At 37.7% G+C, this 24,731-nt stretch overlaps 1 protein-coding gene across 2 annotated transcripts in view; it reads right to left on the reverse strand.

The window, feature by feature from the left end:
• Positions 1–502: 502 nt before the first annotated feature.
• TDRP (testis development related protein) overlaps positions 503–24,731 on the reverse strand; it is a 30,218-nt gene continuing 5,989 nt past the window's right edge. The window contains exons 2-4 of one of the 2 annotated variants that reach the window (XM_051778145.1): positions 18,014–18,073; positions 6,597–6,700; positions 503–4,305 (exon numbers count right to left, since the gene is read on the reverse strand). In XM_051778145.1, the coding sequence (XP_051634105.1) occupies positions 3,960–4,305; positions 6,597–6,700; positions 18,014–18,073 (510 nt within the window). In that variant the 3' untranslated portion in view covers positions 503–3,959. The remainder of the gene's footprint in view (positions 4,306–6,596; positions 6,701–18,013; positions 18,074–24,731) is intronic. The other variant, XM_051778144.1, reaches the window with a different exon arrangement.

Genomic DNA, 24,731 nt, shown 5'->3' on the forward strand with positions numbered 1-24,731 from the left:
TTTTCAAATTGCACAGAGATAGGACCTACAGTTTTGTCATCTAACATCCCCATACATTAACAAGCATTTCAAAAAGTTTTGGAAATGAGACAGATGCCAGGCTGAATTCACCTGGGCTGTGGGAACATCTGTGCTCAAAATCTGGCAGGGTCCTTGTCTACCCCAGGTCTGGAAATGCAGGTCCCTCCACTCCCTTTCACCTGCCTTGATGTGCACCTGACCCACCTGGGTCTAGTCAGAGCCATCTCAATACAGGATTTCCTTCCCCTAAGAACGCAACTTTTATTAATAAAATTTTCTGTTCTGCCTAGTCCCCACACTACAACATGAAACAGCTTGCCTAAACGTTCCCTGCTAAGTCTATGTAGGCAACCACAAAGCCAGCAAAGAGTGGAAGAATGAGATGCTGACAATACACTTCCCTCTGTAGCTGATCCACTGGTATCAGTGGCTGCACCTCACGTGTCGCAGTCCAGGACGTGCAGGTCTCACCTCGTTATGGGGCCAGTATGTGCAAAAGCATTCCAGGTCCTCCAGTTTACATGTAGCTGGTGAAATATTTAGGGAAAGAATGCTGCTCTGCCCAAGCTTTCATAACAGCCAATAAATTAAAAAACAAAACAAAACAAAAAGTTTAAATCAAATACCAGTAAAGCAAAATATTTGTAGTTTGCTAAAACCAGTTAATTCTTCCCACTGTGAAAGCAATGTGTGATGCTTTAAATCTAGGATGCTGCAGCTTCCAAGATGGCATGATTCATGGAGTTTGGACAAACATCACTGTCACTTCCTTGGCCACCCTCTACAATGATACAACTAACGTCCACACAGATGGAAACAAACTCACATGACAAATAAAATGGAACCAAAAAAATGTCAGAGAAGGAGGCATTTCAGTTCAAACTAAATCTTTATTCATATGGAAAATACTACTTTTCTTTTTTTGCAAATGATGCTAATAAATAAAAATACTCAGAAAGAACTTTGCTCAGTTAAGTGACTAGGAACAGCCACACAAAGCTTTTAATTCCCATTAAAACCACGCCAACAATCATGCAGATTGGCTACGAGAAAGCAATATAAACTATATTTTATTTTGTGCAATCTTATCGTACAATCTTAATGCTACCTTCTTCTAAACCATTTCACACCATTTGAAATGCAATTTCAAAACAAATTTTAAGGAACATATTCTACATTTATTCCACATATGGAGCTGTGGATAGCTTAAGCCCATAAATGTATAATGTAGCTAAGCATCTAATGAAGGTAAAAGAAGAAAGGACCCCATTCTGAAAATTCAGACACATTTATAAACATAAGAGAAGGAAAGCTCACACCGTGAGTTCTTAACAGACAAATAGATTATTAAAGCATAACAATAAATTATATTAAATTTGATAACATTGATCCTTAGAATGGTTATTTCTGAGGAAATATCACTTAAAAAGCACACCAAAATTTTCATCACTAGGAATGAAACTGAAATTTTACATATCTCAATTTCCCACTTGGATGCAATTTTGTTTTATAATAGGCTTCAGATTTGTGAGCATATTCTTTATCATACATCTAAAAACAAATTGAAAAAAGGTTGCAGTTAAGCTGTGCATCAAACACGTCATCAAGGTGAGAAACAGGCACTTGACAGTATAATGTGCAAGGCAAAATCTTTACTGGTCACAGTATAAATAGTTTCTTCAGGAGTGAAATGAAAAGTTCTCAGCCCGTCTTTAAGAGCTGCTAACAGATCTTTTTCTGTTCTTTTAAGTCAGCACCAACAACCAAACTAAATACTAGCTCATGCCTTAAAGGGTATTCCATAAACTATAAAATGCAGCATACTTTACCCAAGAATACTAACTCTTTCCTATAATTAACCTCAGTGTATGTATTTGCCCAAGGCAAATACAGAGTTTACTCACAGACTAAATGATGCAATATAAATGCTAACCTTTTCTCTATTAGTATTTTTTCAATAACTAATGCCAGTTTTACAAATATATTTGCCAGTTGTTGCAAGATCCGGTTTTGTAGCAGAAAAAATCAATGTTCTTTTATATAAACTTAAGAACAATGTCTTTTAATATCCTATTAATAGCAGGAAAAAAAAAAACCAACCCAAACCATTTTGTTACAGTTTCCCTTCAGGCACATCTCAGCAGGAATCTCCAAAAAATAGCTATGTAGGAACTGTAAGCCAGAAAACTCTACATGAACTGGAGGGAGGAGAAAAAGAGAGCTAAGGAAGGAGTAATGTGGCAGTAACAGAAACAAGGTACAAGCTTAGAAAAAAATGGCATGCATCCCTTTCCATCAGCATAAGCTTCTTGCAAAAATATGTTTACAAGACATCTGTTATATAAAGGCATATACTTTCTTGTAAAAATGCTGATTTTCTCTGACATGCTAGCTTGATCTTCCAGCTGTACTGGCCATATCGCTAGGCAGTCAAGTTTTCAGTTCAGTTCAACAATCAGGAGAGAGAAAAGGCCTACTGTTCATTTCCTAGGAACTTTTGGTTTGATTTTTACCCATGAATGTTAAAGTAGCATTTATGTGGATCATATAAACAAAATAGAAACCAACTTTGGATCTGGCACCAGCTGCACCGCTAACGAGAGACAATAAGCTAAAAAGAGGCACTTTTATTAGTCATATATACATTTCAAATCTCAAGTTTAACACTTCACCTACTTTTACCAAAAAAATCAAAATATCAGTAGCTAATAAAGCGGAGCTTTATAACAAAAATGCTTCAGAAGTTGTGTGTATGCACACACTTGCAATGGCTCAGTTACTCTGCTACCCTGAAAATGCCAGAGTATAATTCGGTCATTGCTTATGGGGTGGGGGGGAAGTAACAACACAGCAAAGAACAAAAAAGTTGTGTCTAGAACAAGGATCAGCTATTGTAAAAAAATGAGAACATATGCCCTTCCATAAGAAGCAACTTATACCTAGATCCAGATTCAATATCCCCCCAGAATATCAAGATCATCTTATGCTCTACTCACTGCCGCTTTCCAAATTTTCAATCATTTTTATTTTTGGCATAACATGCATCTTAAAAACTGAAAAAATTAGAATTGTCAAAAAAAATAATTCAATATTAAAAGAAAAGCAAAAACCAAACCAAAAACACCCCCAAACCAAACAAAAACTCCACCAAAAACCAACACAAAAAAAACCCCAAAACCAAACGAAACCAAACCAAAAACAAACAAAAAACCCCAAAACAAACAAACCAGAAAAAAAACCCAAATGCTCACTCCCCCCTCAAACAAACAGGAAAAAAACCCACCAAAATCCCCCCCCCCCAAATTCTGGAAGACCCATTTGACCTGACTATTGGTGACAATATTCTAATGGAAGGAACTACATTAGAATAGTATTTTTCCACTTCATACACAGTATAGCACATTGTGACAGTAATCATCTTGTGTGCACAAGCTGAAGCATATGCTGAGGCTGAAGATTTGGAAAACAGTCTACTAAGTACAAGCATTCTCCCTGCAAGCAACAGGTCAGTATTCTTGGTTAAAAAGGGACAGCATCAAAACTAAAATTTTGAGTGACCCTCAAACATCATAAAAGAAACAGGACTCGAGCTAGTGGAACTTCCTACATAAGGCAGTCAAATTTACAACCAGTGTATACATTCACTAAGGAATTACTTTTTTTTTGGTAAAACCAACAATCCAACATACTGCAAAGTCTGAATGTGAAATATAGGCACAAAATAGATTCTCTACTTTTTTTTCAGAGTGGAAAACATAGCTATTTAACAATGTAATAAGAAAATTTACTATCAGGTGAGCAAAAATTTGTAACAATCTGAATAAAACAAAGTACTGTATAAAGGTGCAAGATCGAGCAGATTTGATTTTGGTTTAAACATATGAGTAAATCATGGAATCTTTCTCTTCTTATCTATAAAGTATTTCATGTTACCAGTATCATTCCAGCTCTTCCCAGTTGTCAGTAAGGTTACCTTTGCTTTGACGTCTAATACTAACCAGCTTTCCCGCTGATTTGATACTCCACCGGGAACTGTTTCCTGAGCTGGCCAGGTTTGTGTATTTTGTGGAGCCTTTGGTTTCATCTTCCCAGCCTGACCAGGCTGCATAGTCACTTAAAGGAGTTGCTGCATTGCTGGTAGAGTCAGCAGTGCTAATCTGTGGTGGTTCCCATCCCTCAATCTCATCTGGTTTCCTAGGTGGAACATTCTGCTTTATCACCAAACTGTCCCAAAAACCTGGCTTCTTTTCAGACTTCATCTCTTCCTTTAACTTTAGATTTGTTCTAAAAAAAAACAACAGTGCGGTGATAAATTTCTTCATTTTACAATATATGTAGTAGTTATTAATAAGCATTCAATTAATTTATATATTTTACAGTCAGGGATGCTAATGAGTTGTCTAATTATCCATTACTGTCAACTTCAGGAAAAACACCATCATATGCATGTAAGCCTAAACACTGCAGAATCTTGCAGTGATAAATCAGAGGAGGACTGAGTGTGGTCATTTCCTACTATAAAAGAACTTACATACATACCATCACCCCCACCAACACCCCCCAGGGGTGAATTACACAGAACTGCCTTTGGAAATGTACCAAGTATTTTAGGATGCATTATAACTATTTAGGACTTTAACAAAACAAAACAGTACAAAACAAATAAACAAAAAACAAACCAAAACAAAAAAAATCTCCAGAGGTAGGCTAATGGAAGGAATATGAAAATGTCCTTTCTGACACCAGCTTTAACACTCACTCACTATGTCCCTCAGTTTCATATTCCTGTCTCCCCCTTGCCAGTTAAACCTTATACCCTAAAATAGTTGATGTACTGTTAGGACAGTATTAGGACTTTAAAGATACCAGCTGTATCTACACAATATTATGAAAACAGCTGGTTTGTACTTCTGGTAAGAACTCCCAAAATCTCCCTCCCAAACCCAAGAAATAACAACCTTTACTGTAACTTCTCTCTCAAAGAGACATTTGTAAGGCTACTCATATTACTTTTCTTATCCCATTAAGAATCTTCAGTCTTAATAATTTCATAATTGCAGCTGGAATATTTAAGTTACAGAAATGTCAAATGTTTACAGTTAATTTTCTATGCAGGGTTATGTACATAATCATATAATGGGCCACAAGGATAGGCTGAACACCAGTGGTGAAACACACAACCTTCAGGGTTCAATGAGCTAAACAGCAAATTGAAAACATTATCCACTAGTAGCATATAAATTCCTTAGCCACAACTAAACCCACTACTAAATCTTCTTCTAATATTTCTATTAAAAGAGCTTTTTTCCATCCATGAAATCTTTGCTCCCTCATATTTAAATAGAAGCAACTCAATCAATACCTTTAAAATTACTTTTCCTTTACTGAATTTTGAATTTATGATTACTCAGAATTTTCATCATGCTAAAAACAGTCACATATTCCAAACACTTTTCTTGTATTTCGTAAGCAGTGCACTTGAAAAGTTCCATTTTTCTTTAAAAGTAAAGTAAAAAATGTGGTATACAGTTAAAGAAAAATATCCTAAACTTAAAAAACAGGCAGTTTTCATAATAATACCAAAATAGCTTTCCACATCTGTGGTAACTCTGTTTAAATACTTTTGCTCTCTTCACTGTGTTACTTGATTCTTATATTCAGCATCAATTGCAAGCATCATTAGAGGAGCCTAGCATCTTAGTAACACCCGTAAAAGTGGACATGGATAGCTGGGAACTTTTGTGAAGTTTTATTGAACAGGCTCAAATGGAAGTGGAAATATATGCTTTTATATTCTATGTTGTTTATTTATATGCAAACACCCCCTACATGCAGGTCTATACCCTTGCATTTTAAAACACATATATTTCAAAGTAAACTGGAAACAAAGCATACTACAGAAAGTCTTATCAAAGCTAATATTTGGCTGGAACAGATCTACTGACATGTGGCACACTTGGTTTGTACCCAGTGTAGTTAGGTAGCACATGAAGGTAAAACCTACATATATTTGTAACAGCAAAATAGTCTGTTCTGGGAAGAGATCTGTTCTGTTCAGAGAACAGCTCCAATCATGTCAGCAGCAGAACTGCCCCAAGTAACCACCTCAGCTCCGACAAGGAAGACTTGCAGATCCTAGTATAGCTACCCCACTTAACCTTTTTAGGTGTAGTAAGACTTCAAAAGAGAAAGTAGGGCATGTAAAAAAAGGAATTTGTAAACTCAACCATAATTAATCTTTAAGAGGAAAGACAGAGGGTAAGAACAACCCTTTTACTCAGAAGCCTTTACTCCTTTTCTACAGTAAAAAAATTATTATGCAGCTAAATTCCCTTTTCTTCCTGACAAACCTAAAAATGTTAACAACATCTGTCCTTTCCAAATACAGCATGCCTTATTCATTGTAAGCCTAACATATACATAACTCTGAAATGCACCTAAACCTTTCTTTGCTGATTTGACTTCCAGGAGTTGAACACTACTGTCCTCAGTGTCTAGCTTCATTACTTTGCACAGCTATTTTCTGTTACAGTGAGTGCATTTTAATAGCAGATAGACCACTTGGTTTTACTTACCCTTTGGATTTTGGAGACTTGCATCCTGCTAGCAATTGCTGTTCATCATCTTTATTGAACATAGACGTCACTTCCTTCCAACCCCGGAAACTTGCACCTTGAACCTATACAGAGAAGTAAACATTCTCATAAATGTGAATCAGACCTACAAGCACAGAGTACGACTGCCACTGCTGGCTCTGGGTGGCTGATGGGCAGCAGCCCTATCTCCTGTCTCCGTGTGGTGCTGCTGGGAGCACAGCGGCTCGGTACAGCTGCAGAGAATGGCCATGCTTTGGAAAAGAGCTGGTTGGGTTACTGCAGCAAGAGTTCCTTCCTGCTAAGAAGAGAATATAAAACATTGATGATTTTGTGATGTCAGTGAGTACAGCTGGGCTACTGAATGTTCTGCAGCAGGAGCTGCTTGGCTCCATTTTAGTATATCACGGTAAGAAGGGAATCTAGGAAGCTTCTAAGACAGTCTAAAGAGCTTCAGTAGACAGGAATGAAATAAACTGTCACTGCTAGAAGGGGTCACAACAGACAGGACAGCCACATGAATTATGAAACTCTTAAGATTTAACCCCAAAACTACAGCTTCTGGACCTGCAAGCAAAAAGGGTAAGAGCATTAGCTCACCAGTGACATGTAACATGTGACACTAGTGCACTACAGTGGGTTCCCTAAATTTCCTGGGACCGTTAAGCATGCAGCATAAATTACTTTTTCAACTTTATTAAAGGTCTGAACCTCTCTCCCCAGTATGAAATAAAGAGGTATAGGTTATTTTTACTTTGATAGCATGCTTATAAAAAATGCATGCACAGAATTTGAAAGCTGTTGTTCTTCCTCACAGAGTCCAGTAAGAATGGTAGTGCCAGTCAGTCAGTGTTACCTGATTACATTGAAATAGTTGTCAACACAAGCAAAGGCTAATTCATCACCTATTATTATGCTTCATCTTGCTTCATCCTTTTTGCAGAACTCAGAGGTGCAAATTAGTATCAATTTGCCATTTAGGTTTTAACTGATTATAGTTTAACTGGTATGTCCACATAGGCCTTAAAACATGTAAGATGTCACCTACCAGTTGAGCACAAAAATCAGACAGGAAAATACTGGTACTGCCAACTCCTCACCTTTCAGAAACCCACAGGCTCTACCATTCACAGGATTAACACAGCACCCTTGTTACAACATGCTAGTCATGGAGTATTTCCATACCTTGTTCTCCTGTTTTACTGTGTCCTGTGCTTTCACTTCTCACCCACCTTCCCTACTCACATCTGAACTGCTTCATCTACTCCAACTCAGAGGCACAGCAGGTCTGTTTTAGGATCAGGAGGAAGGTCTAGCCTAGCCTCTGTCACTTTGGAAAGATACAAACATGGATCCAGCTATGGGCAAAGCACTGGAGAACTCTGAAGAGGGAAGGCTGAGCAAGCCCAGAGCAGTTTCAAGCTCTTGTTTATGGGATATGGACAGACCTGGTACACAAGAGCCAGGTTCACCACAACTCACCTCTTCCTACATCCATGCCTAATCTTACTGTAAACCACAGCATTCCTCATGGCTTCATAAAATAAAACAACAGCTTCTACATATATTTTTTTCCCACTCTGACAATAAAATTAATAAAGCTTATAATAAGCAAACCCTCATGTTTAATTTAAACATACACTTTTATTTTTATTAAGTTAAAAATATGTAGATACTACATAAAAATATGTAGCATAAAATAAAACCAGGCAAGCTGCAGATGATACCTTCAGATACCTTGCTATTCAAAATCCTCGTGTTTAACTATCAGCCTCTTCAAGCAGTACTCAACATTTAAAGTTTCTGTGGTGCAAATGATGGTCTAAGCATTCAATTTTAGTCAATGAAGGCCTAATACTCTTACTTGTTTTAGTTGTTCAAGTAAATTCTCTAAAAAAATTCACGTGAGGATTTGTTACTCTGACTGGGCTTCCTCTCACTGCACAGTACTTTGTCCACAACAAACTTCCATAAAAACGAAGAATTTCAGGAAGTCGACTGTTGAAGGAAGTAATCCATTTTAAAACAAGAAAGAACAAAACAAAACAAAATAAAACAAAAATTTAAAAGACAGAAAAACTTGAGAAAGCACTTAGCTTTTCATAGGTTAAAAATATCCTTCATCTTCCTTGAGTCCGTAGGTCCTGAGGGAACTGGCAGAGGAAGTAGCTAAGACACTATTCATCATATTTGAAAAGTTGTGACAGTCCAGTGAAGTTCCCACTGAGTGGAAAAGGGGAAATATAACCCCCAATTTTAAAAAACAGAAATAAGGAAGACTGGGGAACTACAGGCCAGTCAGTCTCACCTCTTTGCCCACCAAGATCACGAAGCAGATCCTCCTGGAAAGTATGCTACAGCACATGGAAAATAAGGAGGGAATTGGTGACAGCCAATATGGCTTCACTAGGGGCAAATTCTGCCTTTCAAATCTGATGGCCTTCTATGACTGGGTTACAGCAGTGCTGGCTGAGGGGAGAGCAAATGTCCTCTACACAGACTTCAGCAAAGCATTTGACACAGTCCTGCACAATATTTTTGTCTCTAAACTGGAGACACACGGATTTGATGGATGAATCACTCAGTGGATAAGGAATTGACTGGATGTTTGCACTCGAAGAGTTGCAGTCAACGGCCCAATGTCCAAGAGGAGACCAGTGATGAGTGACATTCCTCAGGGGTTGGTACTGGGACTGGCACTGTTTAATATCTTTGTCAGGGACATGAACAGGGGGATTGAGTGCACTCTCAGCAAGTTTGTGGATGACACCAGGTGGGGTGTCATTGACACGCTGGAGGGAAGGGATGTCATTCAGAGGGACCTTGACAGGACAGAGGTGGGCCTCATGAACCTCATGAAATTCAACAAGGCCAAGTGCAAGGTCCTGCAGCTGGGTGGGGCAGTCCTAATCACAAATACAGGATGGGTGGAGAACAGATTGTGAACAGCCTTGAGAAGAAGGACTCAGGGGTGTTGGGTGACAGCAAGCTCAACATGACTTGGCAATGTGTGCTGGCAACTCAAAAAGCCAAAGGCATCCTGGGCTGTATCAAAAGCAGTGTGGCCAGCAGGTCAGGGGAGGTGATTCTCCTCCTCTACTCTGCTCTCATGAGACCCCACCTGGAGTGCTGTGCCCAGCTCTGGGGCCCTTGACATAATAAGGATGTGAACCTACTGGAACAGGTCCAGAGGAGGCCACAAAGATGCTCAGAGGGCTGGAGCACCTCTGCCATGAACACAGGTTAAGAGAGCTAAGGCTGTTCAGCATAGAGAAGAGAAGGCTCCAGGGAGACCTTAGAATACCTCCAGTACCTAAAGGGGGGACTATAAAAAAACCAAAGAGGGACTTTGGATAAGGGCATGTAGAGAGAGGACAAGGAGGAATGGCCTTAAGCTGAAGGAGGGTAGGTTTAGATTAAATATTAGGAAGAAATTCTTTACTGTGAGAGCCACGAGGCACTGGAACAGGTTGCCCAAAGAAGGTGTGGATGCCCCATCCCTGGAATCATTCAAAGTGAGGTTGGATGGGGCTTTGACCAGCAACCTGATCTAGTGGAACGTGTCACTCCCAGGGCAGGAGGGTTGTAACAAGATGAACTTTAAGGTCTCTCCCAACCAAAACCATTCTGTGATTCTATCATCTTCTGTTATCTTACTCAAACTCTGCTATTTCATGCCTTTTGGGGAGGAACCTTTGCTACCATAGGCAAATTCACTACGTTTGTTGCACTTAAAAACTCTCACTGCCCTTTAAATTGGAAAAAGACTCAAATATATCTCAGTGATGTAATTTGTATATGTTTGTCTTTTTTTCATTAATGATGTTTCATCAAGCCATTTCCACTTAATAAATTTGATGATTAAGAAAAAATAAACCCACCTTGTTACCAGTTTTCAGATAGCAATTTAATACTTAGAACTGGGTTAACTTAAATTATATGTACCTTTAAAGAACAACATTGATGAAAGACTACTTGGAGAGAAGCATTTATATGCATAGGTTCAATGTAAAAAAAAGGATATACCTATACATACACCTTCTTTAATCTAGAACATCATACATACTCCACCGAAGAATGCCAACCTTTGCTACCCTGTTTGGATACTCAAGCAATCCTATAGCCAAAAAAACAAAAGTACCAATATCCAGCCCAAAGCTTTCCATATTTTTTAACTAGATTTTTTAAAATTTAATTTCATTAGTCCAATTCTGATTTACACATAACTTTAAGAACAATTATGAGAAAAGTTCTATTCAGTGTCAATCAGATGGCATGTGCAGGCCTTCAGGTAAAAGCTCTGCACTTTCTACCTGTATGTAAATCACTGTCTATGTACACATTCCTTCAATATTTTCATATCCATGGCATTTGGTAGGTACAAACAAGGCTAAAACCATGTAGCAGATTGTAACTAATTTATTCTTCTCTCAACTAGGCCTTAGGAGAAATGTACACAAAACATTTAAGATATATTTCCAGCACTTACTTATTTGATGTTTCCAAAGGAAACACTGCCAGGATAATCTACATAAGAGTACCAATGTCCAAGTAGACCATATTTTGCCAGTATGTGATAAAAGTAATTGCAAAAGCCTATTATACATTAAACAAACTAGGCTTAAAGAAACCACATAAATGCAAGAGAAAAACCAGAACCTCTGCCTACAACACCTAAGCCTCCTCTTCTACACCTGCCCTGCACCACCACTGACTTCCTGACACATCTTTTCTCCCAACTGAACAGGAGTCAGCTCAGTCTTGATCGTCTTCTCAGTGGCAGCATATTGAAGAATTTAAACCTTAGCAAAGGAGGAGGTCAAATACTTATTTCATACTTTCAGAAGCTTCTTTGTAACTACTGAACTGTTTTTAAGACCACAATTCTGTTTTTTGACTACTGCTGTCATGTAGCTGTCACATACTAAAGAAATCCCTCAGGATTGTCTGCTGCATTTCTGTATATCTTTCCCAAGTTCTTTAATGACTTTAAACCTACTGACAAGTGCCACCACCAATGCAGCTGGAACAGTTACAGCTGCATCTGCTGGCAGGTACAGCTCAGGAAGGAGATATTGAAGTCAGCATTCTCTGGAACCAACAGTTTGACATTCAGTAGCTGTATAGCCAAAAATCCTGAGAACCATCAGAAAGGAGATCCATAAATCAATACCCCCTATTTAGAGAGATGCACCCTCTAATACTCAAAACAATGATTCTTGATGTTAGGGGTAAAGGCCCTAGACACTAGCCAAGTTATGTTCTCCCTGAACACCATCTCCTGTTGCCACAGGCACAGACAGACTGCCAGAATACATGGGCCACTCTCTGAATCAGCTGGGAATTTCTTACAATTTAACAGAGCACCTGGAAAACGACCCAGATCCCAGAACAATTGAATTCCTTGCAATGGATGTCAAAGGAAGGTCAGTAAGCAAGATGACACTTCAGTAAGCTGACTCCTCACCACACTGGAGACATATTTTATGTAAAACTATTGAAGTTATGCAAAGTATGAAAACACAGTACTGATATGGTCTTAAAGCATCAATCCTCTTGTGAAGCTCTGTATCTCATTTTTATGATGTAATTGTCTACACAAAACTCAAAAGTGTACTACTAAAAAATTTTCAAAAAGGTTTATAAATGTAACTAAGTAGCTTATATTCTCAAACCTTTAAAGTATTTTTCCATGTGTCCGTGGAAAAAGAAATAACTCAACATCCAGAGTTCACAGAATCACACAGCTTTTACAGCTGGAAGGGACCTCTGGAGACCATCCGGTGCAACCACACTGCTCAAAACAGGGTCAGCTTCAGCAGATTGCCAAGGATCATGTACAGCCAGGTTTTGAATATCTCCACAGCTGGAGAATCCACAACCTCCTGGGGTAATCTGTTCCAGGGTTTGACTGCCCTCATAGTGAAAACATTTTTTTCTTACGTTTAAATTATATTTCTTTTATTTCAGTTTGCGTCCATTGCCCCTTGCCCATTCACTAAGCACCCTGAGAAGAGTCAGACTCTTTACACTCTCTCTGTTGCTGGCGTACATGCAAAAGCCTTTCTTGTTGCTCTTCATTTTTCTCACCAGATTTAACTCTCGGTAGGTTTAACCCTTCCTAACCCCATCCCTGCATGCTCATATTCTCCTCAGGTCACTTGACCCTGCTTCCACCTCTTGTATGCTTCCCCTTTATGCTTGAGGTTTTTCAGGAACATCTTGTTCATGCCTCCTGCCACCTTCACTTCTTTCTCTGCTTGCTAAGCTGGGCTATTCTTGAGCTTGGAGAAGTTCATCTTTGAAAATCAAAGTTAACTGATACCACTGGAATAGAACCAGGTGTACAGTCAAAACTGTAGTAAAAAAAAAATCAGTGAAATGCTTATGGGATTGCTAAAAAAAGATAGCACTATTAAGGACTACAATTGTAACATCAGATGTTAAAAAGTTAAAAGCTTTAGAAACCAGGTTGGATGCCACAGCCTACTATGTTTCAAATATGTCAATGAAAAACAAAGAAGAAACTTCTCAAGATGCCATCTCAGTGTTTTCTGAAGTAGGAATACAGACTGGTCTCATACCAGTTTGGCTATGACAGCACAGAGTATGCCTACCAGAACAGCAATTAATAAAGTTTCTCCCATATCTTCCACTTTAGGTTGTGAAAGCCTTTGCAGAAATCCCCTGTGCAGTCACCTGAAATGTAAAAAGTGGCAGACTACTGAAAGCCATCATCATCATCTGTCCCAACAGGCATCTAAAGTGCTCAAGCCAGAGCACAGATTCTTTTCCTTCAGTAGAGGAAACTCCAGCTAATGAAGTACTCTTTTTTCCCCATGAGAAAGACGTCTTTTAATTAGAGTATCATCTGAAACCAAGAGTACAAGCAGTCACTTCTAGAACATCATGTAAAGGATGCAGTCTGTATACCTACTCAAACTGTCTGCCGTTTCTCTCCCCCAGTCCCCTCCCCTCTGCTTTGCCAATGCTTCAGTATCAGTGCCCATCTGTCAGACAGATTCCCAGAGAAAAGTCTCACAAGGTGACAAATCTGGTTTATCAGACACTGCTGCTAAAAAGGGTCAACCCAGTCCATTGCCTGTGTGATGCTGTGGAAAACCAGTTCAACTCACTAAGCCAGCAGAAATCTAAATCACTCATTTTTTACAGTCTTTTAGGTTAATGCTATGAATCAGCTCATTAAAAGATGTCTCCGAAGCACGTGGAATTTAGGGGCAAAAGCACCTTTTTTTGCAGCAGCAACTATTATAACAGCTGAAGCACCCTCTGAAAATTGCAGTCACCTATCAACTTTCTTCCATACATACAGCTTTGTACATACAGTATGGCTTCCCCAAACTCACCCCCTAAGCTTCACTCTGTAAACTCAACCTTCACAGTAAGGCTTCTGTTTTGTTACCTGTATTGATTCAAGTGAATCAACTGTACATAAATTGTATATGTTGACTACAATTTTCTTTCTTTAGATAAAACAGGGAGCAAATGTTTACTGATAGTTAACTTTATAAAATGCCCCAGAATGGAACAGGTCCTCTTAAATTGGAAGTCTCCTACAAAATTGATAAGCATTATTACCAAAAATTAGTTTAAGGACACCATTTTTCACCACATCAAAAAATTCTGATGTTTAAATGATTCTTCATCTCATAATAGGTAAACAAGCAATGAGTAATAAATGAACAATCAAAGAATCCACTGGGAAACAGTAAAGCATCACAAAGAAGACACTTCAGTTAATTTTACTGTGAAAGACAAACAGTTGATAATTAGAACTCTGCTAGAGGGCAAGAAGGTTCATGAAAAATTGGGCTAAAATGCAACAAACCAGGAATGCTAGCAGCTGGGTATAAACTAAATAAGTAGTTCAGGCCTTAAAGCAATTTTTAAAAGTAAATTACACAAAAAGTATGCAGATATAGATGAACATATACTAAACAGGACAATTGTGTAAATTTAACTGAAAACAGGTAAATTCACGCATCAGATGGATGGGTTTAATATATGTGAACTTCTTATTCACACAGAATCCAATCAATTCAAAGAATAACAACAAGATTTGGAACACCAGGTTAGAGGTACAAGACAAGCAGTTTACAGTTCAAAGCAAGAAATTCAAGTATGTTTGAATATTACTCTGACTGCACTATGAGTGGGTACCCGTACTTTGAATATATTCCTGTTAAGACTTTTCTACTTCCCGACTGCCTGGCCAGCAGGGCTCTGGAGCACAGAAGTCCTTCTCTGCAGGCTAGAACAAGCCACATGACAGTCTTAGCAACCAAAAAGAGCAATTACAAGGGATTCTTGCTGTATACCTGCGGTGAGAATCAGCATGTTCAATGCCATTGTGTAGTTAAGCAGCTAATCCCTAAAAAGTCACTGCTCAGCAGGTACGAAATGAGATTTACAGAAATTTATATTTGGGCAATGTTTTAGCAGACCTTCACAAGTATTTTCACAGAGGATTGACAACTGGTGAATCAAAACTCTCCAGCAAAGTAGAGGCACTCTACAAAATGCTTGCAGATTTTTTTTTTATAAATACAAACAAAAAGAACAGATTTTCCTCTTGACCTTGACTGAGGAGAAACAATTATTTGTTCTACAGCTCCCCTCACTCCTCCCCTGGAAAAAAAAAAAACCTAAAATAAAAAAGCTAGAGATGAAATTTTCTGTATAAGTACCTTATAGTTCAATAAAGTTACAACTAAGTGTTTAACAATAAAAAAAAAATAAATCAGCTTGAACTAAAGTGTTGTTCCCACATTATAGGAAACCCATTCATAACATACAAGAAGCCAAATAAGAGAAATGTAAAAAACCACTCCTCTCCAAATTTGTCTTACAGATATTAAAGCATTGGGTGGTAGGAGGGCAAGAGGTGTGTTTCAAGTCAGCCAGCCTCTGGTGTGCAGATCAGCAGTTACTCTATCCTGTGGCATGCAAAAAATGAAGCTCCAGGATCTAGCCCCATCAGGGTTGACAGTGACCAGCCTGCAATTCCTTGGTCTTCTTTATTTCCCTTTCTTAAATTGAGAGTTATACTTCTTCTTTTCCAGTCAGTGGGAACTTCCCCAGACTGCCACAACTTCTCAAGAATGATGGATGGTGAGTTAGCCACTACCTCCACCTCAGGACCCACAGATGTATCTCATCAGGTTCCTGGATTTGTGCACATTCAGGTTCCTTAGATGGTTTCAAACATGATCTATTTTGTTACTCAAAACTCTTTGTCTCTTTTCAAAATCTAGCCTAAAACCAACTGTAGATGAAGTCTCTGCTGTACTTTTAACTCAGAAGCTCAGCACATAGGTGAGACCCCCCAAGATTAGTTTTGCAGAGGCCAAATCACAGACTTATTAAGTTTGGAAAAGACCTCCCAGATCATCAAGTCTAGCATTGACTGAACACCACTATGTCAAATAAACCATAGCACTAATTTCCATGTCCAGTGATTTCTTGAACACTTCCAGGGATGGTGACTCCACCACCCTCCCTGGGCAGCTTGTTCCAATGCTTAGCCACGCTTCCTGATGTCCAATCTGAACCTCTCCTGGTGCAGCTTGAGGCCACTTCCTCTTGTCCTGTTACTAATGCCTGGGAGAAGAGGTCAACCTCCATCTGGCTACAACCTCCTTTGAAGTAGTTGTAGAGAGTCATGAGGTCTCCTCTGAACCTCCTTTTCCCCAGGCTAAACACCCCCAGCTCCCTCAGCTGCTCCTCATGATTTGCTCTTTAAGTCATATGTCCAGGCACAGTGTGAACACAAGTTCCAGATTCCTGCATTTTGCAGAGCACCACTAGAGGGTTCACAGTTCCTCACTTTCAGATGTCACAAGGCTTTTTAATCAGCTATACTTGCCTTTCAAGAGAGCTGTTGAGAGGGAACTAGAGAAATTCAGCACTGCAATTAGCCTGTCCTCACTGCTCAGTGGGCAGCCTCCTGCAACAGCAGGATCTAAGACTGTTTTCCAACTCCATCTGTAGCCATTAGGACTAGCTCCTACTTTAAACCTCCAAACTTAGGTCAAAGGCAAATGGGCATCAGCACTGTCTTAAAATTCAGGCTTTAAGAGACCAGGAAGGCTGTTTCTCTACAAAGCAGATACATTTTTTATCCACTACCACCTTCTTCCAGAACTTTGTTGTTCTTCACCATAGTGCTTCAACACGGAGACTATTTTATTCATGATATGTGCATACCAAAAAGGCCACACATGTAATTCATCAGCCTTTTATTAACGTATTAAAGATTTTAGAACTTCTCGAGTATCACTGTACTGAGTGCTTCTAAGACAACAAAACAAGCAAATAAAATACAGAATCGCTTTCAGAAAGAGAAGATAAGGATAAGGTGCTTTCTTGTGAATACATTTTTAAGACAAGAGGGTTTTATTTTAAAACAAAAAGTACTGCAGCTCAGTAGTTTGCCTGGTGACATATTTGTTGGGATTTTTTTTAAGTCAAAGCACACACTTATCAAGCCTTCCTGAAAGAAGGAGCAAAAAAGTTTCAATATAAAACAGTTTTAGGAGTCTCTCCCTAAACATTTATCATCTGGTATAAAATATATGGCATTATATGTTTTCATTAAAAAATTATATTTTTTCAAAAGGGTAGGAAAAGGTATAATACAATCTAACTACTATTTTCAATGAAAATCATGCTGCATCTGAAGTAGAACAAAAAGAAATAACAGAGACAGATGTTCAGTTTATACATATTAATGTAAAGTATCCTGTTACGCTAATGAACCTATTTTAAAATACTTTTCTCTATACCTATGGAATTTCAAAACAAGCTCTAGCATATCATAATAACTTCCAGTTCTTTCATCTCCCACTAATGTATTTTAAGAACATTAAAGAAGATTCTTGGACACATATCAAGGTAAAAAAAAATTAACTTGCATGCCTACTTCTCTTTCCTGAAAGAGATACGGAATAAAATTCTTAACCTCTTGTGGTCATAGAGGCAGCTGAGCTACATATAATGGAATAAGTAACAGAGATCTCTTCTACTTTTCATGTTGTCTTTGGCAGTTGCAGCTAGATTTTAGTGCTTCTTTAGACTTCAGTTATTCCTGTGTCTTTTTTTCATTTTGTGCTCTAATATCTATCATGTGGAAGAAAAAAAAATTAGGATACCTTTCCCTCCCCATTAATGAAAGAAAATAAGGCAGCTTTCCAACTAATACTGCACTGCTAATATTACTTCAATGAGAACCCCATGACCAAGGATCATACATAATTATAAAATCATCAATGAAGTATATAAATATCCTCCTTAATCAGATGTCCATGAAAAACTGGTAACTAGCATACAGTGACTGAAATATATACAAAATGTTACACTTTCAAAGAACAGGTATTTACCTTTATAGCAAGATGTGACACTGAAGATGACACTTCATCATGAAGAAACTGGCCTTTATTCTCAAAAAATGATAAAGATAAAAAAGGCCAATAGTCAGTTTTGGTTTGGCAATCAGCACTGACACATTTTAGACTATTCATAAATGCTTTTATTTTATTCAGGCCATCATAAAATTGACAAAACATGATCACAATGCAAAATTAAGTGAACACCACTAATAAAATAAGACATGTGAACAAAACTACTTATAATGATGAAAAATATTGTACCAGATGTAAAAAACCAGATCAAACCCTTAAAAAACCAAAAACCCCGTACCACAAAGAGAGATCAAGAACACCCTTCTATCATAACAAATTTAGTACAATTAAAAATAAAAATTTATTTTGATCTTAATGATTGTTTCTCTGTTTTTTGGATCACCACTGATTTTCTAAATATCATACTGGGTGATGGTCTATGCAGTGTCTGTGGCCTGGAGGAAGAGGAATGTCCCAAGACATTTTCCTCCTTCACATTAAAAAGTTCTACATTTCTTTGACCCAAGGACAGACTTTCACCCCCATTCCCCTCCATTTGTAACTGTTGATTTCAGAAGAAAATTAGAGTGCTAAAAATGCTTGTGAAGGTTATTCAGTAGGGAAGCATTTCTGTCCATCTCTGAATTAAACTCCTGTCAGGCCATCCTGTTACTATCAATGTTCTCTTCAAGACAAGGCAAGTAAGATCATTGTTGAGAGTACTTTAGAGGCTGAATATATAGGAAGTGGGATATAGAATTCAGGAAATATGCAATTTTCATTTTCTTCACTCTGTGTTTTAATGAGAAATTTATTACGTTTTTTTTTCTCTATATATGACTCCAAATACAAACAGTCACAAGTACAAAACCAGAACAGCTGTGTATAACTGTAAATATTTAACTCCAGTTTCAAAAAAACCCTCAGAATTAAACCAGAACACATCTTTTATGGAAAGTGCCTTCAAAGTGGCAGTTTCACATAACCTGCAGTGTTCACTTTGGTCCATATTTTGCTTACATCAGACACTCACTGTTTCAAAAATCAAAGTTATCACTCCTTCCTTTTCAACTAAAGTAAATGCTAAGGAGTTGATACGCTCATTGCTCTATAAGTTTAGTTTTTGGTTTTGGTAACTTCACACACACATATCCCAAGACACCCAAAACACTCAATATCCCAGCTTCTATACATTACCAAAGACCTCCTTCACTTTGCTAACAGCATCAGAAAGAGGTGAGAAAGCCAGCATAAAAGTGCTACATATTTCTAGTCATGTGGGGGCCCAGATGTATCAGCTTCATTTTGAGAGACCAGCTTCAAATCCCAGGCATTTTTATTTATTTATTTATTTGCATACTACTGTTTCTATCTACTTTACAGGCAATACTTTATATTATACAAGGGACAAGGATGGAGCATTTCTAGAATTGAGTATGAAGACCATAATGCTACAGTTCAATAGTAATTGTGTGTTGGAATAGAGCAAGTTGTAGATAGCCAGCTTTAGTTGTTGGGGCAGAACACAAAGTCAGGAACTCATATTATCATTCAAAATGAGAATATTACTTCCTGTGGATCTCAACAAGTTATTTAATTTCCAGGTTTCAGTTGGCTGTCTAACACAGGAGGACATTATTGCAGATAGGATACCAAAAAATTACAAAGTTAAGATTTGTCTCGTACTCTCAAATTAAATTTAATTACTTCCCCCCCTTTTGGGTTTTTCTTTTCCCTCCTTTAAAGAAAAACATTAGCAATATTTTAAATGGAAATGCCTCACACATACCATTTCAGAAGTCTACCTGTTTCCTCTCAGCACTCCCAGCTCTCAAGCTTTTGGATGAGGTCTTAGACTTAACATGATGGCATCTCTCCTTGGACACGGTACAAGCTAGAGAATACCTCAGCGGATTTGTCCAAATTTTTCCCAAGAAGAAAAAAAAAATTAACAAGAACTAGGAAAGCCCCAAGGGGAAATACAGTAAGAGAAAAAATTATTTCAGACATCCAGAGCTGGCAGAGCTACCAGTTTCAACAACCAACAATACCGTCTCCATAAGTAACAGGACACTGTTAGTACCTTCCAAAGAAATAAAACCTCTTATTTTAATTCTTCCAGCTCTCCAAGTATCTTAGGAAGGATAATAAAAATATTAAAGTGCATACAGAGACATCATGTTCTACTAGAGAAGAGAAAAAACGGAAGTGTGAAGGCATACACCCTCTAGCAAGCCTGAACACAAGGAAGCAAGGGTGCAAGGCATTTTCACAGTGAAAGTTTTTAGGGGAAAACCATGAGATGCAACGAGCACCTCATAGAGCCAGGGAGTCAGCATAATAAAATGTGAATACCATTGTCAACCAACGATGTAATTCACAATAAGTAGTAGACAAAAGGATGTATTTGCTTCTCTAAATGAGGGACAGCTAGGCCCATGTTGCTGTGTTAATACACTGTTACTACTCACAGACATACAGAGTGCTACCTCGTACGGAATGAGACACAAGTTTGCAGCAACTATACTCATGCAGCAGAGGCTGATGGTTAGAGGACAACACCAAGTTTATAGATACGAAATACAAAGATTAAAAGATATGACACCCTCAAGAAAAAGAATGGTGAGAATCTAATACATAAAACACATTTTTGGGGGTGGAAGACCTAACAAGTATCCAAAGCATCCTTTTAAGATACACTGCTGAAGGAAAGGAGACTTGGACAATGGCAGTGTGGTCGTGACGTCCATCCATATATCCCATGGATTGATAGAAACAGCCTGTAAATTTGAGTTCAGCAGTCTCCAGCAAACTAGATTTCAAAATGTTTTGTGGAAAATCCACCCTTATGAAAAGCAGAGGGGAGACTAATGCTGCATGGTGGGAAGAGAGCGCAAGAGGAGCAAGTATAGGAGTTCAGAACCATCCATGGCCCACATTGCAGGGAGGGACCTGCACACTGTACAGTAGGAATGGGTTGTGTATAAAAAAAAAATAAAATAAAAATAAACAGAGGGAAAGAGCAGAGGGAGGGAAGGGACCTGTGCCACCACTAGGAAGAACCGAGGAAAAAAGATGAGAAGCCACATACAACCCATCTTCACTTGTTACCCACAGAATAATTTGTATTTTTAAAGTGATACACATTAGTACACCCTTCTTCTGATACATATTCTCTACTTGCATTACCATTCTGAGATCAGAGAGCTTACGATTTGTTTTTTCAAGTTTTCTTCAGAGGACAATCTACTGTGCCACTACATGTAAAGAGTGAAGATGAGCTTTCTTTATCATGCTGCATAACACACATTGATGCTGAACGCTTATAAACTATTTTATCTGCACAGGTTAGAGTTATGACAATTCACTTTTTACTTCAATTTAAAAGAAAAACATAGACCCCAATTACAGTATTTAGATACTAATAGGTGACTAAATGCTAATGATAGTGAGAAATGCTGATCAGCAACTTGAATAGCCCTCCATTTCTGGCACGGGAAGGTTGGTATGTGCAGTGTGTTTTCACAAGGAAACAAGTGCCCTTTTGTTGGACATACTGCAAACCATAAGGTACTCAAGGGACTAATTCAACTTGCACACAAACCTTTTTGTACAGAGATCAAAATCATAATCTACTTCCCGCAGCTTCCTTTGTGGTAAAGTAATTAATTAGTCTCTTTAGATCATTCACTTTCATAATTCAGGCCAAGATGAGGAATGCTAGACACTGAAGAGTTAAGGCAAATAATAGCATCATCTCACTCTGTATGCTCTTCTTTTGCTTTAGCACATAAAATGGTAGATTATTGATTTTCTCTACCCATTTATGGAACCTTCCTATGGTACACACACACACTCACTGTCAGAGCTGAGCACAGATAAGAGTAAACAACATACTGTTAACAGAGTAGGTCCTTTTGGTGCAAATTCTCACCCTTCTACTGACTTATTGAATCCCCTCTGCCTATCATCACACCTCACCAAGGACTGAGCATAATATAAAGTCTAGATTATCATGCCTGTGAGTGTGAATTAGATTATGTACCACAGAAGTACCATTTAAGTGGAAAAAAAATCCCAAAATAAAGAGATACACCTCAAGAGATACGTTCCAGAGAAGAATTTAACATAATCTCCAGTACTCCACAAACCCTACTAAATAATTTAGTGATAGGAGAGGGGAAGGTTAAAAAAAATAGTTTAAAAAAATTACTCAGGAAATCACAAACCTGAAAGTTAACCTCTGAAGCTGGAAAGATTCCAAAAACACTGATTACAAACCAAACAATTGAACAACTGTATATACACAGCCTAACCAGAAACAGCACAGATTGGGAAGAAGAGATCACCATCTTAAAATACAGCTAACAAAAGAAAATATTTCCTTGGGTTTGAGAAGGATCTTACTATTATAGTGTAAAATGAAACGAACAAGACTAAAGCTGATTATTAATGTGAAAGTCACTCTGCTTATCTGAGTTTAGAACTGAATAAAATCCAAAGCAAAATACACTCAAACATAAGTAAGAAGAAAGTTATCAGCAGCAGATCAGTGGTATTTGGCCTCATTTTCCTTGCTGCACCTATAACATACACCTGGAAAAATTCAGTGGATGGATATATGCTTTGTGTCAGGAAACTGATGCAACAGTGATCAAATGTAAATGGGCACTGAAACAACTACACATATTCCTTTAACACAGCTGAAAACCAAAGCTGAACTGTACCTGAATACCCACACAAAACTAAACATGCCTTTAAAGAGATATAAGGCTTGCAATTTTAACAAATAGAGGCTGCATTACCCAGTCATACACAGCTTTCTTCTCGGACATGTGGCTATGTGTTCAGACGTTCCCCCAGTGCTGAACCACGAACTGCCTCTGCTCCTTTCTGGCAGAGATAGCCTAGACTGAGATCAAGATAATTTGATCAGCCTTGCCCATATTTCATCTACTGTTAGATCTCAATCTTCCATTTGTATGTCCCTAAGGCAAGTGAGTGAATCAAACAAGCTATCTGGGCAGGTGATATAAATTGAAAATTGCCTGTTAATGTCACCAAGGAAAAGTATTCACCTAGGCATTTCTAAAGTCTTGCTCAAGAGTAATTTGGCATTTTAAATTCATTTTTCTCTTCTATAAACAATACTTTTCCACTCCAGAGTGCTCACTACACTTAGAAAAAACATCTACATTATGACAATAAATCATTTAATATGCCACTGTAACTAAATAGTGACAGTGACTGCTATCCTGCAAATCTCTGACAGTGTTCAGCAAAACTGAAAATTAAAAAAATGAAAATGTAAAAAATCTAAGTCTGTTAAAGCATTATACTTTATTTTATGAATATATTTACTAGACAACACTAATCTGGAAATATGCTTTTAAAATATAATTCATCAGACCAATTATAGAATAACTTATTTCACTCCACTTACTTTAAAGTCTGGGTAACTACTTCATATAAAGAAGACAACCCATAAAACATATTTAAAACTGTTTCCATCTTCTAGTCTTTCATAACCACCTATTAGTCCCCAGACCAACTGGAAGGTGAAAGCATAGGAAAACTGGTTTCCATATTTCGAATAATTTTAATTTACTCAGTATTAATAATAAAGATGATGCTCCTTTCTTCAGCATCCAGCTGTTAAGAACTTGTTTAGCATTTTCACAAACTCTGTTTCATTTAATTACTTCAGTTATTGTTTCATATTCCATTACATTTTACAACAGAATATCTAAATTATTTCTATACTTTTACTGCCAATTGATATAAATGGCCAAAGGTACCAAAGAATAATCTCAGAATGTAAGTATTTACATAAGAATACTTCTGTAGCTCTGCATTTTATTGGCATTACAAACAGAAACATTGGAACACCAGATTCCTGTTCTCTCTATTCTTACATCAATACACAAGGTTATTCTATTAATTGTTCAGATTACTGGGCATCTCTGTACTAAGTGGTTATAACACATCTTATTCAAACTTTGCTTCTCTGAAATATTTTTGGAATAATATTAAAGAGTGAACACCTTGAAAATATTAGAAAAGTTTATATGTCATTAAGAATTTAGTTTTGCCTAATTTAAAATATTTCAAATATGTTTCACAAAATTAAAACAGCTGTATTAAGATCAAAATACCATCAGTGTCAAAGCTGAAACAAGGAAGGTCAGATAATCAATTTTAATTCAATTTCTGCAGCAATTCAAAAACGTCAGTGAAGTTTTCAATTTTGCTGAAATTTCCGACTAAAAATTCGTCAATTATTTTTAACAACTTAGCCATAGCAAAAGTTTATGTTTGATTTTCATGATCCAGAAAACAAACCAACAGGGTGAATGCATCCTTTTTTGCTACAGTGTTCACCAGCACATGCATTGCTTCCTTTTGACATATGGCTTTTATCAACCTTGGGGTGTAAACACAGACCTGTCCTAGAGCTCCTCACAAAGAGCCAGAGGCAAAACTTGTTAGAAATGTACCTCTGATGATGACAGAACTGAAAGATAGTGTACCTGGTAAAGTGTTCAGTAACTTCTAGTAACTCCACTTATGTTATGGATGTCCTCACGCAGTCTGGCAAATAGTTTCTATAAAAGTGAGGGGAAAAATTATAAACCTAATTTACCACTAAATAATTAAAATGATTCATTCTTTCTCAAAACCTGTTATATTCTAGTTT

Source organism: Manacus candei, unplaced genomic scaffold (assembly GCF_025592945.1).
Source record: "Manacus candei isolate 608988 ecotype Guabito, Panama unplaced genomic scaffold, ASM2559294v1 h1tg000011l, whole genome shotgun sequence".
In the NCBI taxonomy this organism is placed as follows: Eukaryota; Metazoa; Chordata; class Aves; order Passeriformes; family Pipridae; genus Manacus; species Manacus candei.